Genomic DNA, 18,622 nt, shown 5'->3' on the forward strand with positions numbered 1-18,622 from the left:
TGCCTGATACAAAAATCTAAAGGTGGCCAAGTTCTTTTGTGATTCCTCTTTGGACAGGAAGTGTTTGTCGTGATACCTTGAGCACACTCATAATTTTACTGGCATGTTGTTCTGTCATAATGTTCTTTCATTAAGTTATTCCAAATTGCTTCAGAAGTACTTGGGGGATATTTCTAGGAAAACAAGTACAGTAATGAGTCATGAAGTTCTTTCCTTAACCACTGAGCAGATCTCTCTTACCCCACCTCAGAGATCAGAGCTGTTCACAGCAGATCAAGTGAGGAGTTAAGGCCAATTCAATTTCTAGGCTGCAGGAGCCTGGAACTCTGTCGAGGTGACAGCACGAGTGTCTGATGGTTAATTCTGAGACCCAGACACCTCTCTCCAGGTGGGCAGTGCTGGCAGGTGGCACACACCCCATGAACAGGGAGCAAATAGCAATATTAGAGTTTTTATTTGACCATTTCCAATTGATTTGCTCAGCATGGCCCTGTTATTTCACTTGGAGGAGGAAACATACTTGAAATAACTGCAAACCACTGCATTAACTTCTTAAAATCCTGCTGAGGGCTTGGCTGCCCTGTCATGCCCCAGTGCAGGCTCTGCTCTCCCCATGACATTGTGCACGCCCCACTCAGGTACAACAGGACTTTGTTAGCTCTTTAATCAGTGATAACACACAAGTGGCCAGGAGTCAATCTGTTTAGTTAATGGGTCCTTTAATTTTTTTGCTATATTAATAAAAAAGTGATCCAATTTATCTGTTTCCTTATGGAGTAACTATTCAGGATTTAAGAAGTAAATACACCATATCCATGAACTGTTTGTCAATGCAACCATGATGATGTATGTATTTGCACAATCTGAAAAATTGGTATCTTCATCCAAAATGCCGACGCTGGAAGGATGGGAAGCAATTTAGGATAGGAAAAAAAATTCTCTTACCCTCATCTTCTCTGAGTGGGCTGGGAAGACAATCAAATCTATAAAGTCCTTGAGAGGAAAGAGGCTGAGTTGTAACTTCTTCCATGCTCAGTGAGCCAAGAGCTCCAGTCCATCCTGCCCAGAGGCAGCGGCTCCTCCGAGGGGTTTACAAACATTAATGGTCATCTCACAGCAGCTCTGCGAGCAGAGCAACACTCTCCTGCCTCTTCTGCTTAAAACTACTCCAGTTCCAGAGTACAGAGAGGTTTAACATTAAGGCATCCATACAGCTCTGGTGTTTGCTTTCATTTAATAAAGATCAATTTACTCAAATACATGGAATGTTGGCACAAAACTAAAGCTTCTGTGGAACAGCTACCAATCATACACAAATACTCCGTGAGGTCCTCTTGACTTGCATTTCTCTGATAGATACACCACAACATGGCTTCAATAATACAAACTGAATGCTGGATCAAATCTCTAAATAATAAGTAGCAGTTAAAGTAAATGGTTTGCTTTATTTGTAAATTATGTACAGAATACATTTGTTTTTAAATTATGATGGAGCAGGAGAAAGAAAACAGCCATCATTTCCAAACCATGCTGCTTCCTTCACCTGCTGGAGATGACATCTCTCTCTGCACTGGATGAACAAAACCAGTTTGGATTTCCTCAGTTGCTGGCACACAGGCTGGAGAAACAGAGAACACTGCAGCCAAATTCAGCACTACCAGCTCCTCTACTGTCAGCAAAATACTTCTGCTAAAACTAGTTTTCTCAGGAAAGTTCTCACAATCTTTTGAAAACAAAATCAAGAAAAATATCAAGAAGGCTGTGGGCTAAGAAGGGCTTTACCTAACTATCAGATGAGGATAACCAGGAATAATCTGAGATTTGGTCATTCAACTTTTACCTGGTTTACAAAAGCAAGTTTGAGAAGCTAAACTAATTGACCAGTTATGCAAGTACCAGAAAATGATGTTGTTCAGTATGTTTGAGGACAATCTGGGCAACCTATCAATCAATAAAAAACCTGTCAAATTGATAAAACTTCCGTAAATGGAGATTAATGATTAACATAGTACCGAGTAATCGAGTTAATGGTTAAAAAAATGAAGGAACTAGATAAAAAACTGGTAATACGGATATTTCAGCAAACAAAGATGCTACTGTATGGTCTATGTTTTGGTGATCAGCCAACAAAGAAAATCCAACCATTTGCACATACTTAGTCCCAAACCACAGTGAGTTATGATTTTCCATGTGAAGGCCCACTTTCGGTATCTTCCTCCTCTTCCTCCTCACAATCCCCTTCATCTGTTTGCTGTTCCAGTTCCTCTTTTGTGATCATTTCAAAGTCGTTTCCATTGCCACTACTGTGCTGGGACCTGTCATCTTCGCGCCTGTCACTGTCAGTGTCTGAATGTCGCTCTCCTCCTGAGCCGTCTGTTCCTGAGTTCCTTGTGCCTTCTGTCTTTCCATCCTCCTCTTCCTTCTTCTCACTGTCTGATTTCTCCTCGCTGTCGTATTTTTGCTGCTTTTTGGATTCTGCTTTTTCCTCTTTCTTTAAGTCTGCTTTTGGTCCTTTGTATTCGTGTGTGTACAGGGGCCTGAAGGAGTCAATGAATCCCACATCTGCTGTAAGGTTTGGCAGGAACCAGAAGTGATGCCTTCCTCCAGTGATGAGCCAGATGATAAGGAAAAGGATGCAGCGAGCTGTGTGAAAACAAGGGAAAGTTTGGATTTTGTTACAGACACATACAGTGTACAACCACGCTGTAAGAGATGGTCACTGCTAATGCCCACCCCCAGCCAGGGACTGGGGGATGCTGGGGGGAAACCCCTCATTCCACAATAGCTGTGTGGAGGAGTTTGTTCTTCCCACCTCTCCTCCACCCCACTAACCATGGATCTTATCTCACATTTAACTTTTAAACCCTCTGCCACAGAAAGCTTTAAAATCCTGGTGACACCACTCTCACCTCTTAGTATCTTTCTGTGTGCAGTTGTTCCGCACTTATTTGTTTAAACACAGGCAGTAAACGAATCTGCACTACACAAGGAACACCGACAGGTGACACGAGCCTGAGCTCTCTCTCTTCCCGTGGCACAACTGTGACACCCGCTGGCCGCAGGGAAGCGCACACAGGACCCGCCCGGCTGCGGCCGAACAGCGTCCCGGGAAGCGGCACCGCCCAGCCCGAGCTCGGGGAGGAGCTGGGCTGCGCCTCCGGCCTCTCGGACCCGCCTGCCCACACTCACCGACGGCGAGGAGCAGAATACTGGCGACAAAGCAGCCGGCGCCCACGCTGAGGTAATAAACACCGACGCGCATCTCGGCTGGCCACAGCGGGAACAGGGTGGCGGCGATAACGGCAATCACTGGGCAGGGAGGGCAGGACAGAGGCACGAGAAGCATCATTAGTTTCTCCTGGTACATGTACAGAGGTTCCAGGCTTACTGCTCATTCAAAGTAGTGCCTTAGATTCAGTTAACATCTATACTATTTTAGATTTTCAAAAATAAAATTAGCTGATTTGTTTTATTCTACACAAGTTCTAGGGTTAGAAATGCATCACTTGTAACATATTTCATATTTTTACATAACCCACATTTGCCCACTGGACAACTCACTGGTTAGCTTAAAGGCAACAGAAATAAACAACTTGTGTATACTCTGACTTACCGAGTACGAGTCCCATGGCAAAAGTCTTAAAGTGAACAGGGTCATAGATCCACACGTAGACCTACAACACAAATGATGAGGTTTACACTCAGAACAAGCTCTCTGATAAACATCTCGTGTATTCCCTCCCCAAACACTCACTGCCAGGCTGCAATGCTTGGTGCTGAGCAAAAGGCCTCCTGGTCAGCACCCGGGCAGGGCAAGGGGTCCTGATTCCTAGGAAGGGTAACTGACAGGTGATGTAATCCTGAGGAAAACAATCAGACAGCAGAACTGATGGGAAAATGAAAGATTTCTGGAATCAAGGTTTGGTTGTATCTTTCTTTATTCATTAATGTTGTTCAGCATGAAGCCAAAAAAAAAGGCAAAAAAATAAAAAGTTTCCCAAGTCCACTAAGTGGAAACAAAAAGTCTTTTGAGTTTTGAAAGGAAAACAGAGAAACTGCACACCTGGAACAAGGGAGGCAGCTGGAATGCTCAGTGCAGGCCCTGTGCTGGGCTCAGATCAGTGGCCCTGCACCCTCTGGCCCACAGCACTGTTAGCTCTACATCTACAGTTGCAACTCTCAAAGCCAAATGTTTGTGTGAGAGCTGTGGATCCATTTGAATCTGAGCTGCTCAGCCATAAATGAAAAACTCCTTGGTAAAGTGCAGGGTTTTCTGAACTAGAAAATCTGTGATTTTTTTCTTAGCAAACTAAAGAGTTTGAATCCGAGCTTTAACTATGAGAAGAAGCTGCTGGTTACTGGAAACCAGCAACCCTCATTGCAGATGTGTCAATACCAACTACCAGAAGGGCACCTGGGAGGCAGTGGTGATTCCGTGTGATGCAATAAATATTTCACATTCTGCTTCCCACAGGGTGCCAAAGCTGACTGTATTCAGGTGCAGCTGCTGCCAGACAGCTGTTCTGGGAGCCCAGGCAAGCTGAAGATGGTGACTGGCAATAAGTGTGTGATATCCAGCTTTGTAAGTGCAAAATAATGAGGGCAAGGGAAAAACCCAGCTCTAATGCAAATACACAAGAATTGGCTCTAAATTAGCTACTCCTTTAAAAAAAGCTTTTGTGGATTACAGTTGCTAAAAAATGTCAGCTCATTAATAAACTGATGTCAGGACAAGCAGTAAATACTGTGGTATTGCAGATACTGTGCTGCAGCCTCATTTGGAATGGGCACCTCATGTGAAGACAACAGGGAGGATCAGAGCTGGATGTGATTCCACATGAGATGGGATGAAACAGAGCAAAGTAAGTGTAGAAGAACTGAGAAAAGTAAAATCAAGATACAAAGGAGAAACACATTTTCTGTACAAGTGATTTATTTACAGAATTTGCTGCCATGTATGTTTTATAACCAAAGGAACACAAGAATTCTGGGGAGATTCCAGTACAGCCACACGCAGCATCAACACAGCACAGCAGAACTTACCACTTATCCCAAACTTGAGAAGCACAAATGTGACTCTGTACATTACAGAGCTGGTAAATGATTAAATTCTTGGTCTTCCAGAACAGCAAAGCACACAGAAGTATTTAAGGCCACAATTTCAGTGGCAAAGCCAGGATGAGCATTCAGGAATGCCAAAGGATCACCTGTCTGCTCAGATCACAGAGCCAGGCAGGTATTTTTTATTTCCCCTGCTGTCTCTGAACATGGTGGCCTGGAAGGCTGGTTTGGCTTAGAACAATTTTGGCAAGGCAGTGGCTGTGGGATAAGCTGGGCTGGAGGGACTTCAGGAGTCTTTGTCCCACCCTCCTGTCCCAGGCAGGGTCAGCTCCACCGGCCCCTGAATCCACCCTGAGGACAAACACTTCACCTCATGGCTACCAAAGCCTCAACTACTGGTAAGGAAGTTTTCTTTGGGTTCTTTTTTTTTAAGTTACTATCCTCTATTTACCTGTCTTTTACCTCCTTGAAGTATCTGAAAATCTGCTTTCAAGATCAGCCATCACATTGCCATTAATTTTTCTTTCAACATGTCAAGAAGGAGTTTGCAGAAATCCAGTAAATTACAGTATTGTCTGACAATAGCATGGTGACACCTAGAGTTGAAAAGCACCTCTAAATCTTACCTCATTTCCATCCAAGAAAACCTGGTCTTCATGTGGCTCAAGTTTAAATTTCCTCTTAGTTTCCTTTTTCTTGGGTGTTCCTGGGGTGTCATCCTAAGGACAAACATAAATATTTTATCTATATTTTATATTTAAAATACATATACAAACCATTATATATTAAAATTACAAAAATCTAATGTTTTATTTTTTATATTTCATATTGTACATGATCTTTACAACATATTTTAATTTAATTTATAGTATCTGTTAATATATTTAATCTGGTCACTTTTCACAAACTTAAGATCATGTTCACACTTCTTGGGTTTTTTTTAAAGATACTTTAATTCCTCCTGTTCTTATTTATTATCAACTGGGTACCTTAAAAATCAAGGAAAATTGTAAGTAAAGAGAAATCTCATTTTTAGTGCCTAAGGACTAGTCTCTGACTTCAGGATTACACTGTGGCATCAAATGCCTGGCAAAGCTGGGCTGATACAGGAAGTCTGTACAGGGATCAAGAATAGGGAACAACACTTCACCATCACTGACTTTGGTAGAATTATTTGCTATTTTAGTGCCATATTTACCAAATGGACATCCTGGCAGAATCAGTTTCTGCCCATTTATTCTTTGTCCTCCTCAATCTCTTTTTTGGGTCTTTTGCTTCCTCTTCTCTGTCTCCTGTTTGCTTCTCTTTGCCTACTTCATTGTGAGAAATTAACTTTGTGGTTTTGGTCCTGTGTTTCATTCAAGTTCCTACCCACTGGCTTACATAATACACTAAATATCTGTTCAATAAATAATGATTAGTTTAAAAATTAACATACATTTAATAATGTACCTCCCCTGATGACAGTGGAATGGAGGAGTTTGTTACTTTCATAATCAGCATTTTGCAGTACCTCAGGGATTGGGTTATCTTACACTGGGCTGGGACTGCAGTGGGATTGTCCTGTTTATAACCCTTTTTTCACCATTTATGCTTCTCTGGACAGCCAAACCTTTGTAGACAGACTGTAACTCTCACTAGATGTGCCATTATTTCACTTAGGAATGTTTGAATGGGAGTTACTTTGGCCCACTATCCTACTAACTCTCACTATTCAGAGCACTGATTGTAAAAGGAACACCATATTCACTCATCAAGTTTCTCCTTTAGAAATTCTGTTCTGCTAATAATAAATATGTAATAAAACCAATCAGGAGTGAAAACAAACCCAAACCACATTAGAACCTGTACCACAGTTGTAGTTTAAACTTGGAAGCTCAAGTGCAAGGAAGCAGGATGCAGGCAGTCATGGAGGCTGTCACACAGCCGGTTACAGGCCCCACATACCGAATGTGGCATTCCAAACATTCCTGTTACCAAACTCTGCACAACTCTTTTGTTTCACTGCTGCAGCTGCACTGCTTTGGATGTTTGGTCACATGTACATGTGTCATTCTATGGTGGCTGATCTACACAGCCTCCCTGCCTGCTGCCCCTGGAGACAAACAGGTTCTGATTAACTCAGCCCACATTCAAAGATGACAAGGTACACAAAGGCCAGCTGAAGCCTCTTTTTTGATCTAGACCAAGATAAGACAAATTCAAAAGGTAACAACAACAAAAAAAAAAGCAGCATAATTTAGAGATGGAAACAGGAAAATAAGGCATGGCATATTTTAGAATAATCAACTTCTGAGCCAGTGCAATGTTAAAAATCTGTTGAGGTATTTGTTACAGGTCTGTCTCTTCTCTTGCACACAGTACTTACCTTCTTACACTCATCTTTTTCACCATCCTTTTTCTTTTCCTTTTCTTTCTCCTTCTTTGTTTTTTCATCTTTGCCACTTTCCTTCTTGCTCTTTTTCTCCTCTTCTTTTCCACTCTCAGCCTTTCCTTTTTCCTTTTCTTTCTTTGTATCCTTGTCAGGTTTCATTTTCATCACTTTCAAGGCTCGATGAAAGAACTGTTTTTTCAGGAGTCTTAAAATGAAATAAGTTAAATGATTCATTTAAGTGCAGCTGGGAGAACAACATTTACACTCAATTATGTTATCAGACACCATTCTAGATTATCTTTCTAACATGATCATGACCAGCATGACTGAAAGGCAAGGTCACAATCATCTGCTCTATTTACAGCTACACACACCAGACCTACTTATCCCATGTCTTGCCTGTTGCTTTGCTTTTTTTGGTTCATCTGTTCAAAACTGGGTAAAAACTGTACTTTTCTGAGGCAGCATTTTGCAGATTTAAATGAACACACAAGATGTAGGATACAGCAACCCACCAGATCCATTTAATTATCTTTCCCATTAATGCAATTCCTGCACTATTTATTTTCAAGTTCATGTCAATGTATTTCATAGCAAAAATAAGGAAGTGGACATACAGCTCATCAAGGTCTCTGGTAAGTGATGCACAATGAACAGAATGACTCTGTTGAAATTATGGTACCTATGCCAAGTCTTCCCTTCCTGTCAGCTACAAACAGACCTTCTTGCAAGTGCATGTAGTATCTATTTATGTATGGAGATATAAAGATATAAATATATGGCAAGCAGGGCACCAGGATGTAGTACTTGGTATTCTTAAGGTTGTCACCAACTAGAAACATCCTTCAAAGGAGCACAGCCAAATTCCCAACAGGAAGAGCAGCAGAGAATCCTGCTCCTCAGACAGCAGGGACAGAGATTTGAGAGCACTGACCCTACTCACTTCAAATATTGGCAAAATTCAGGAAATTGCTTTGGTTCACCTTGCTGCCCCAAGCAGCGCAGTGAAAGCCTGGGAGAGTTCTGGGAACAAAAATAATGAAACTGCATCATTTCCACCCTCAAACACAGCAATATAAATCATTACAATCATTGTTTTTGCATACATCCTGAAGTTCTAGGATGCACAAAGCCCGAGCTACATTGGTTCCTAAATAACTGTGACATCTGGACAACTGCAGCCATTGATGACACTGAAGAAGCAGCCTGGGTCGTACCTGTTGCAGTAATCAACTACAGACTCCCGGGTTGTAAAGAGAGCCTCCTCTCCTTTCTTCGCCTTCGCCCATTTAGAATCCAGGAGGCAATCCACAGCTTTGGAAGCTGGAGGGGAAAAATGAATTAAAAATGCATTCAAATTAACATTATTTTTAACATTTAGTCTATATTCCTTGAATAACAATAACCAGTCTGTTCTGGTGATGTTCCACATCCTTTTAATCTTTCAAGTAAAACTAGTCACTATTCTGAAATATATTCCTCTTGACATCCCACACCTTTAAACCACAGCGTGAAAAGTTGATTGCATTTACTCCAGGCTAGTGAGATTAATTTTATGGCTTCCTAATACCTAGCTAAGTTTTCAAAACCAAACTGTAGGATCAGTACTTATTAGATAAAGTACTATTAATAAAAATAAAACAGCCTCTCCCACCCTCCAAGTGCAATGTTAGAAGAAACCAGAATTCTCTGGTTAAAAGCAACCCTACCAATAAAATAATCAACTCGGTGGCCCATCATGTTGGTGGATTTTGTTGGACAGTTGAAGCGCAAGTATTTAGCAACAGCCTTCTCTTCCTTGAATGGCTCACCAACTTCCTACAGTGGGAGAAGTCAAAAGTTGTTAATACAGTTTTAAACAGATAAGAAAATCACCCATTTGGGCTTAAAAATCAGATACTGCAAAGTCTTGTCTTCATTATTTAATGGCACATTAAACAAATAAAATATAAAGGATATGAAAATAGGTCAAGTCATTTTTCCTGAGAACTTTCTGTCTACAGGCAGCAAAAAAGCAGCAAATCTCAAGTTGGATGAACTGAAGGTAAGGAGGACAAACTCCTTTAGCAGACCTGTAGAAAGAGCAAACTAAAGGAAGGCCTAAGAGGAAAGCAGCACATGGGAAGCTGCTTAAGGTACACAGCTGGGATGGAAACAGTTGTGAAGCTGGGAATAAAGACACAGCAGAGTGAGGAATGAGTGTGTATGAAATGACAGCAATGTAGGCACTCTGACAGAGCAGCTCAGATTTCATGTGAGAAGGAGAAAACCAAGTTGAAAAGAAGCTGAAAGATTTGGCTAGAAAATTTCTTTGCCCACTTTGACTACAGCATGAGACTTCAGAGTACCCTTGAGGAGATTCTGCCCATCTACAGAGTAGAACATCAGGATAAAAGCACAGCAGGATGAAATTTAAACACCAAAACCAATGTTTGATGAGAAGGGAGCCCTTAGTCTGCACACATTCACAAATTCTGTGCTTTTACCACCTTGCAGAGAGGTAAGAGAACTCTGAGATGTGTAAGGCAGAAGGATGGAGATGGGCATTTTCATTATGTAAAATTTAGATCTAATATTTGCAAGCAGGGAATGGAAGAACTTCCTAATGTTCATGCTTCACAAAAACATATCTGAAGAAACCCATAGGTTGGGATATTAAACTGACTTATGCTAACTTCTTCAAAATACTTTTCTGTAAATTCTTTTAATCCATAAGGTTTGTCCAACCCCCTCTGCTACTTGTGGCTCAGGAGCACAGGAACACAGGACAGCTTTCCACAGTGCAGTGCCTTTTCTGTGCCTGCTCCTCTGGTGTTGCCTGAAGAAATAGATTGTATCACCCACAAATCAGACTGGTCATTTACAGGAATAAAAGTTTCAGAGTCTGTTTAAAGACCTAATATTCCTAAAGGTCAATAAACATATACAACCTCCATGACTGCTTTTAAGGTGTATAATCATAATATCACAAGCAGCATGTTAAATGGAAATGCAAGGTGAAATAGCTGTGTTTACACCAGAATAAAAGCTTCAGACGGTAGGAGTTGTTAATTTTCAACAGCTAACTTTCAAAACCAACTGGTTAATGAGTATCCCTCTAGAGGAGATTGTTGCTTTTCCTGTCTGAGGAGAATTTTAAAGAGAATAATGCAGACACAAGGTATCCAAATGACCAAAAGACTCCATAGCCCTTAGTTCTGAGACTTTTTTAAAAATCCTCCATATGAAGAAGAAATATGCTCACTCACCAGGTAGTTTCAAAAATGTACCCAAATTAGGCCAGATGATCCTAACAGTCCTCAAATGGATATTACCTCCTGCTGCATGTTCAATCCATATTCTTAATTTTTAAATTTTAAAAATCTGCATTGAACATCAGATAAGAAAACTATTCCCTGACAGTGCCATGTATGCAGATAATTTATGTTCTGTGGTTTCAGGTCCTCTGACATGGTACAGCTGTACCAGTAACTGTAAATCAAACCAAGCCACCAAACTTGGTACCAGAGTAATTGAACAGCAACAAAAGGGGCTCCAGTGCACTGAAATAAAACAAGTGACTGTGTCCCATCATTGCCAATGGGATAAGGCACCAGCAGACTGGGAACTGCAGGCAGCAGCTGTGTGTGAAACGCTGCTTTTCTAGTAATTCCTGTCAGCAAATGAAATTTGGAACAATTCACAGGGCAAATGTTCTTCAGAGCACGGACAGTGAGACAGAGAAACTGCAGATATTCTCATCAGTGCTAATTCCTCTGCTAAGGTGGTTTTTCCCCTTCTTCCTAAAATATTTATGATCCTGCTGGGTCATGTGATGCACTACACAGGCAGGGGCTGGCACCAGGAGACTTTTTTTTATTGCTCCTTTCTCTCTATTGCTTTGTGAGGGGTAGTTTCATAACAGCCTAACAAAAAAAGCTTCCCAGTGAGAGAGATTGCCACAGTTTAACTGAGCTCATTCTGAGAAAGTGTCCCCTGCAATTTAATCCCCATTTTTCATTGCTTTGTTTGCAGAGCCAGGCTTCCATTAAAATGTGAAAATAAATGACTGACAGAAAATAACATATTCCATCAATAAATGAAATCAACCAAAGCAATGGTAAGTTCATTACCCTAGGCACAACTTTTAAAAGTTGCAGTTCAACCAAATGTTGTATTCATTTTTAAAAGTAGCCTGTGTTGTCACCAGACAGCATGTAAGATTCAGAGATTTACAATCTGTGGTGATTTACAAACTCTGGCCATTAAAAATAAAATCAAACCAAATTTCTTACTTGTCTAGACAGAACTCCACCTACTGACAGGAAAAGCAGTGCTCAGCCTAGTGACTTGCTAGAAATGCAAAGACATTTTAAATTTTTAAGAATAATTCTCAATCACAATTCTGTCCTATATGAATTCATAAAAGGACAATCAAACCCAGGGACCTTCCAGACTCACTGAAGTGAAGGGAAAGTCCTAATCAAACTTACCATTATCTCCCAAATCAAAGTACAGCACAGTCCCTGCTGGACTTCAGTGCATGGATTCATAATTCAACCCCCAGCTGGGACTGCAGCACCAGAGAGGCCTGAACACATCAGAATAACATCAGAACTGAGACATTGAATTCTCCCCCTCAGCTCTACCCAAGCATGATTTATTCAGGTTTTCCTACTCCTGGAACACTCAGTGGATGACAAAAGGGCAGAGCACATTTCTGGTTTGAAAACTGCAATCATTTTAACCCCTCTTTGCATCACAGTTGCAAGAAGACAGGTAAGACCCAAGACAGGCCAATTTCCTTCCACAACCTGGTAACATAAACAGGGTTTCTGGAAAATCAGAAGAGAGTAAATGATGAGTGTCATTAGCAAGACAAGTTATTCCATATGCAGCCAAATGCATTACAAGGATTTATGCTCCTCTGTTTCAAAAAGGTCATCAAAATTCTTTTATTTCAATGAAACAATATCTAGTTGATTTCTTTGCTCTTAGATTTTCAGAACACCATCCCTCAAAGCAGGCTGCTGAAGCCTAATAGTTGATACAGTTTTCAGATAAAGAAAAGAAGAAATTTAAGCACATTTATCATGTGGTGCCTGTTTTTCAAGCTGAGAGGCTACATCAAAAGTGCCACTGTGTCAGGCCAGGTTCCATTCCACACCCCTCATTGTAGAGACCCTACAGCTGCATCAGCCTACTCTGACAGTGCTGAGCACATCACAGCTTGGGCTGAACTGCAGGATTATCTTTTCCCCTTCCCTGTGGACTGTCAGGATCTCAGAGGGGATGTTCTGTGGCAGGTTACTGGGTGCTGCTGAGATATTTGTACTTTGCCTGAAATAAACCGACGCGCCATAGACAAAGAAAAAGCAGAAATTGGCATGATGGGAGTGGGGAGGGGGAAACAAACACACCAGGAGGGTGCTAGGACTTGCTCTTAGGACATGCCAGCTTTCTTCAGTGACTAACAAACACAGACTTGTCCGACTCCTGCACTGATGACCAGTACAAGGACAGCCCCAGGTCTCTTAAAAGAAACTGTGGCAGAGCCATGTGGAGAAACCAGTTCTTCTGGATTACCGTGGCCATGCGCTGGCCACAAAACATTAACTTTTCTTTACAGAAAAAGATTAGCAGATGTTTTGCAGTCCATATCCTATGAAAACAGAAGTATCTGTTTTCTTCCCTCTTTCTTTTTAACCACTAATTTTTTTGAGCAAAACATACAGAACTCTGTAAACATACAGAGTTCTAAAACAGATCCAAGGAGCAATGTACAGTGTTTTGAAGCCAAAACACACCAGCTTCAGTCCCCTTCCAACCCCAGGCCAGCTGTTCTGACTTTTTCCCTTCCCACCTCCAAAAATGTAACTCAAGATTTCCAAAAGACTGATTCTTGTTTTAATGACAACTCAGGCTGCTGCTTTTCATTCCCATTTATCAGCTTTGTTTTGCCCCTTTGATCTTTGTTTCTTCCTCCTCTATCAGCTGATACCACCCAGCTTTCAAAGACATAATTTAACCAGTCTCCTTTGTTATCATCCCACTCATCTTTACTAGAATTTATGAAGAAAATCAAGCCAAATGACCAAGCTGGAGTAAAATATGCGTTACTGGAAAACCATTGCATTGTCCTTTCTGCAGATCCTTTTCAGAGTCATTCACACAAAACTGCAGCACAGGAGCAGCAGTGCAGCTCTGCAGCTGTGCATTTTCCTTCCAGCAGAACCCAAATCATAACAGGAGCCAGCTGTAGGCTACAAGAGTTAATGATTAGTAGATGTCCTTCATCAGGAGAATCTCAGAACTCGAATCAAAGAAAAAAGTCAACAAGGAAAGTACCTGTCATTAATGGCACCGATGCCACCTCAGCCATCAATTTGCAGTGAGACATTGACCCCCAAAGTGCCCAGGAGCTGTTTTCTCTCCTTCCAGGAGCAGTATTTACGTGCATTAACATTTCTGGAGTGCAGGACATAGCAACAAGGTGCGATGCCAAGCGCTGTTAATCCCAACGCAAAGATCAGCCCAAAACCTGACACGGGCAGACTAAAACCGTGCCCGTGGAATGCAGCCAAGGAAATGAAAACTTAATGCCTATTTAACAGTCAAACTGCAGAGCTGCCAGCACAGTGCCACGTGTTACCCGGCCCAAAGGAAACAACACTGAACCTCTGTGGTTAAGTGAATATTTCAGGACACATATGGAAAAAAATATAGTTCCAAGACATGAAGTAGTTTTGATCAGGTTGCTGGAGTAGCAGGCATTCAAAGGCATCTCCCATCTTTTGAGATGTATTTTGTCCAAAATAAAAAGATTAAACTAGCCATTAGACAACATATGTTGTTTTTCTGTCAGTAAGTCCTTTATACACAGCAAGCATTCTTGATTTCAGACATCTGAATCACGTGGGAGCCACTGGGAAGCAATCTGCATCCTACAGACCAGCCTCCCTTCACTCCTGCATGTCTGAATTAATCTCCCTGTTGATTACAATTAAATTACCATCAGGAATGACACTGGGAGAGTTTTACCTCTGAAATATCTTTGTTCAAACTTCCGAAGTTAAAATTTTTGCAACTTTTGTAACTTTCAGAGGAAGAGTCTAAGCTATGCAACACACATTGGGCAATGTGTCTTTTGTTGAAAGTGCATTCCATGAAACACATCCTTCCTGTGACTGCTTCCGATGGGAAATGTGGAGCAGCCTAGACAGAACTTTGAACTATTTTTGAGCCTTTTTTCATGTCTAGCTATCTGACATAACTACCATGATTCTAATCTTGATGGCAGGCAGGAAATCCTACAAAAATTCATTCCGAACCCAGGCTCTGTGCCCATGGTTTTTCTAATTGAACTCCATTACATCAGCCTCATCCACAGCTAAAACCACTGATTTTTCCCAAGAACCTCACTCCTGTCAAGAAATACAGGGTATTCTGATGTCAGACTTGTGTGCAGCACAATAAATAATCTCTTTAGGGGGGCAACATCACCTTAAATTAAGTACACACTGCTAAAACACTTGAAGCACCTACGAATAAAAATCCCACACTTGATTTTAAAAGAAGACACTTGCAGCATGAGCCTGAAAAACGTGATAATCATACTGCAAATATGCCAGTAAAGTTCAAAAAGCTTAAGAAAAATTAAATCCAAAACCCATGAGTTGTTTTATTCACTGACCACTTAAGAACACCCCTTGGGCATTCACCAGTATTCTTTGTCCACTGTCTTGTCTTCCCATTGTTGTTGACCTGCACTAGGAACCTATGATGATACACATTTATTTGCATAATTATATCACAAATTTAGGCCACGACTTTAAGTTTTAAAACCCAGACATCGATTTAATTACTAACAATCTGGGAAATACTTTTACTGCTAACAAGCTGGAAATTAAGTATGTGCTTAACTACCTGCAAGACCACGGCTTTGGGTGTTATACAAACATTAAATTACGTTTAAATTTGGTTTGATGGGTGCTTTGTCATTCTTGGAAAGGGACAACCTATAAAAATCTTAAAAGGAGAATAATTATGTGATGTTTTGCAATAATTCATTGAATGCTGTGATGGATAGGGCTCGTTCAACAAGATTTTGATTAATGACTCCTTGCATTTCTCCCCCTGCCTCGCTAATTGGAATTAAAGGGAAAAAAAGGAACTTTTACAGGTATAGGCAGATCTCCATCTTCCTGGGGGAAGGGAAAGTGGGCTGGGAAAGGAAAGGCTGAGAAAGGAGAGGGGGCAGCCAAACAGAAGGGTGACATATGAAGCTTGCATTGTTGAATGGCTCTGTGATCTCTCCCGTGAATATTATCTGCTCTTACAGCAGAGCAATAAAGCCCAAACAAACACTATTTAGCCGAGTGTTGATAACACATAACAGTAACGAGTGTTATGGTCACTGATACTGTAAGTACGCCCCAAACATGCATTTAAAAACTCTGTAAAACTCCATGTAAAAATTACACCTCGACATACCAGGCTCCCAGGTAAGTGAAAACACCAAAGCAGCCCTCAGTTTGTCTCTCAGTGCCACCACACAATTATCACTACATTTTAACACGATCTCAAAGCTGATTAGGTCTATTTATAGGTGTGCCTGTTTATGTTTTCCAGACACAAATTTCCTTTCCTTGCCTTCCCGCATCATTTCCTGCTTGGGGCACGTTTGCTTTTAAGATGCTTTTACCATCTGTCCCACGGCTTCTGCTTACGATCCCTGGGCCGGACACGCTGGGTGAAGGAGCAGCTCCCGGGTGTTTTTGGTGTTACCCTCGCTAAGCTATTGTTCGACACTGGTAACCGGGAAGATTCTGAGTATAACACGGCGATTAAAAACTGGGAACAGCTCCATGTGTAATTTTTTGGCCATGGAGAGACGAAGAACTTCTGAGGGCGCAGAGCCCACGGGGATGAAGCGGGGGCGCCTCGGATGTGCCGGGGGCCCCGCTGGCTGCCCCTCAGCCCCGAAACGCTCCTACTTGAGCTCCACCATTCTGCTTTCACAGTGTTTACCAATCTGCTAGAAAATTCTGAGGAGAACCTGCCAGCCTGGGCTCCGGCCCCGGCCTGAGGGGCTCCCGGCGCCCCGAGACTGAGGCGCTCTCACCGCGGGCCGCCCGCAGCCGCCACCTCGCAACAGCGTCGGGCGGGAAGGCCGCAGGGGAAGCCGCTCTGAGCACGGAGAAGGGGAGCCACCGGGCGGGGAGGGAGAGATAGAGAGGAGGGGGAGTCTCGGGTACCTGGACGCGCTTCCTGTGCCTCCGCCGCTCCGCCATGTTGTCCCCGTCCGCTCCGCCGGTGACGCGCGCGGGGGGGGGGGCGGCGGCCTCGCGAGAGGCGGCGGGAGCGAGCGGAGGGGCGGGAAGGGGGCGCGCCCGCAGCGCCTCAGCCCGTCACCGCCCCCCGCCCCTCGGCCACCCGCCCCGGTCCCTCAGCGAGCCGTCTGCGTGCCTCGGCGAGCCCCTCGGTGCCTCACAGTGCCCTCTCTGTCTGTCAGCTCCTCAGCGACCCGCCTCGGTCCCTCAGCGACCCGTCTTGGCTCCCCTCTGTCCCCTCAAAGCCTCATTCTACCCCGGTCCCTCAGCGCCTTATCACGCCTCAGCGCCTCGGTCCATCACCGCCCCGCAGCGCCCCGACTCTGTCCCCTCCATCCCTCCTCGGTCCCTCGTTCTCCTCATGCCGCCCCAGCGCCTCCCCCAGCCCTAATCCCACCTCAACCCCCCGCCACCTCCCTCAGCCCTCACCACCTCGCCTCGGTTCCTCAGCCCCTCACCGACCCCCCTTCACACAACCACAGGATTGTTAGAGCCGAAAGGGACTCTGGACATCATCCAGTCCAACTCCCCTGCCAAGGCACGGGCACCCAGAGCAGGTGACACAGGAACGTGTCCAGGTGAGTTTGGAATGTCTCTACAGAGGGACGCTCCACAAACTGCCCGGACAGCCTGTTCGAGTGTTCTGCCACCTTCAATGTGAAGAAATTAATCCTCATGTTGAGGTAGAACTTCTCGTCTTTTATTTGATGGCCATTGCTCCTTGTCCTGTCACAGGGCACCACTGAGAGCTCCTCAGCCCCTCTCCCCCCTCAGCCCTTGGCCTTGCTCCAGCTCTGGCTGTAAAAATCTGTTTAAGTTTTGATACACTGAAATAGGATGTAAAGCCTTAAAGATGCTCAATACAGCACCTTTGTTAACTGGTACTTATTTGAACAAACTCATTACTCAGACCCCATATACTTACAGAATTAGATTCAGAAAGCAACCTATATAAAGCAGAAGGGCCTTTTGCCAGAGGTTGTCCCACATACTTGTGCTATGAGGTCACTGGAGTTAGCAAAGCGTATAATCATTTATCCTGGCTCTTGTTTCCAAACCACACCCTGGCACTTTGGGATGGAAAAGTATGTACAGTGCTGCATTGTCTTGTCCAGTCCCCTCAAACCTTGTTGCCCCTTTCTGTTCCTGTGATTTGGAACTCTCAGATTGAAAACTGGGCAACTAAGAACCTAAAAAAGCTTCCAGCAGCATATTTGCCCCTCAGTTTCAGTGCCAGGTTTTGTGCTCTTTCTGGTACGACATCTTTTTCTGTTGAATGTTTTCCTTTTGCTGTTGCTGGGCAGAAAATCTATACAAGTTACAAATTAAGCTGACTGACTGCAGAGTAAGTGAACTGGAAAAGTGTAATTCAAAAGATGAACTTCTAGGTAGAGGGAACTGAAGTTTTTATGGTTACAATAAAACAATGCCTCATAAAAAGCAGGCAGACTGCATTTATTAAAAAATACATGCTTTAAGTTGGCAATAATTTTAACAGTGATTTCATGTGCTTGACTTACAGTAATATAAAGCACATCTGACATGGAGGCTTTCTTGCAGAAGAAGTTTTAGCCATCTGTAACTTACAGATGCTAATCTTACACGATGGCTGCAGTAAGGGCTTTGGCATGGTGCAGCTCTGACCCCTCTGCTCTCCCTGCACAGGCACAAGCAGAGCCTCAGCTGTAAAACTCTCCCTGCTCCATGGGAGATGCACTCTGGCCTCCTCCTGAAGGCTGCAATCACCTGATGGGTCATCATCCCTCATACTTCTACTCTTGGGCTCTTTTAAAGTCTTAGGTCTTACTCCTCTATGCCCTCTGTCTCTTTGAATCTATTGCTGATTCACAAACACACCTTTAATGCTCAGCTATTC

The 18,622-nt window shown here is 43.0% G+C and overlaps 1 protein-coding gene across 1 annotated transcript; it reads right to left on the reverse strand.

Moving 5' to 3' along the window:
* Positions 1-702: 702 nt before the first annotated feature.
* Positions 703-16,824, reverse strand: SEC62 (SEC62 preprotein translocation factor). The gene is made up of 8 exons (XM_054639316.2): positions 16,672-16,824; positions 9,145-9,253; positions 8,653-8,758; positions 7,430-7,640; positions 5,688-5,780; positions 3,614-3,674; positions 3,190-3,309; positions 703-2,643 (listed from the first exon to the last, which is right to left on the reverse strand). The coding sequence occupies exons 1-8, from the start codon at positions 16,705-16,707 to the stop codon at positions 2,177-2,179; spliced, it is 1,203 nt and encodes a 400-aa protein (XP_054495291.1). The 5' UTR covers positions 16,708-16,824; the 3' UTR covers positions 703-2,176.
* Positions 16,825-18,622: the final 1,798 nt, after the last annotated feature.

This window comes from Agelaius phoeniceus, chromosome 10 (assembly GCF_051311805.1).
Source record: "Agelaius phoeniceus isolate bAgePho1 chromosome 10, bAgePho1.hap1, whole genome shotgun sequence".
NCBI lineage: Eukaryota > Metazoa > Chordata > Aves > Passeriformes > Icteridae > Agelaius > Agelaius phoeniceus.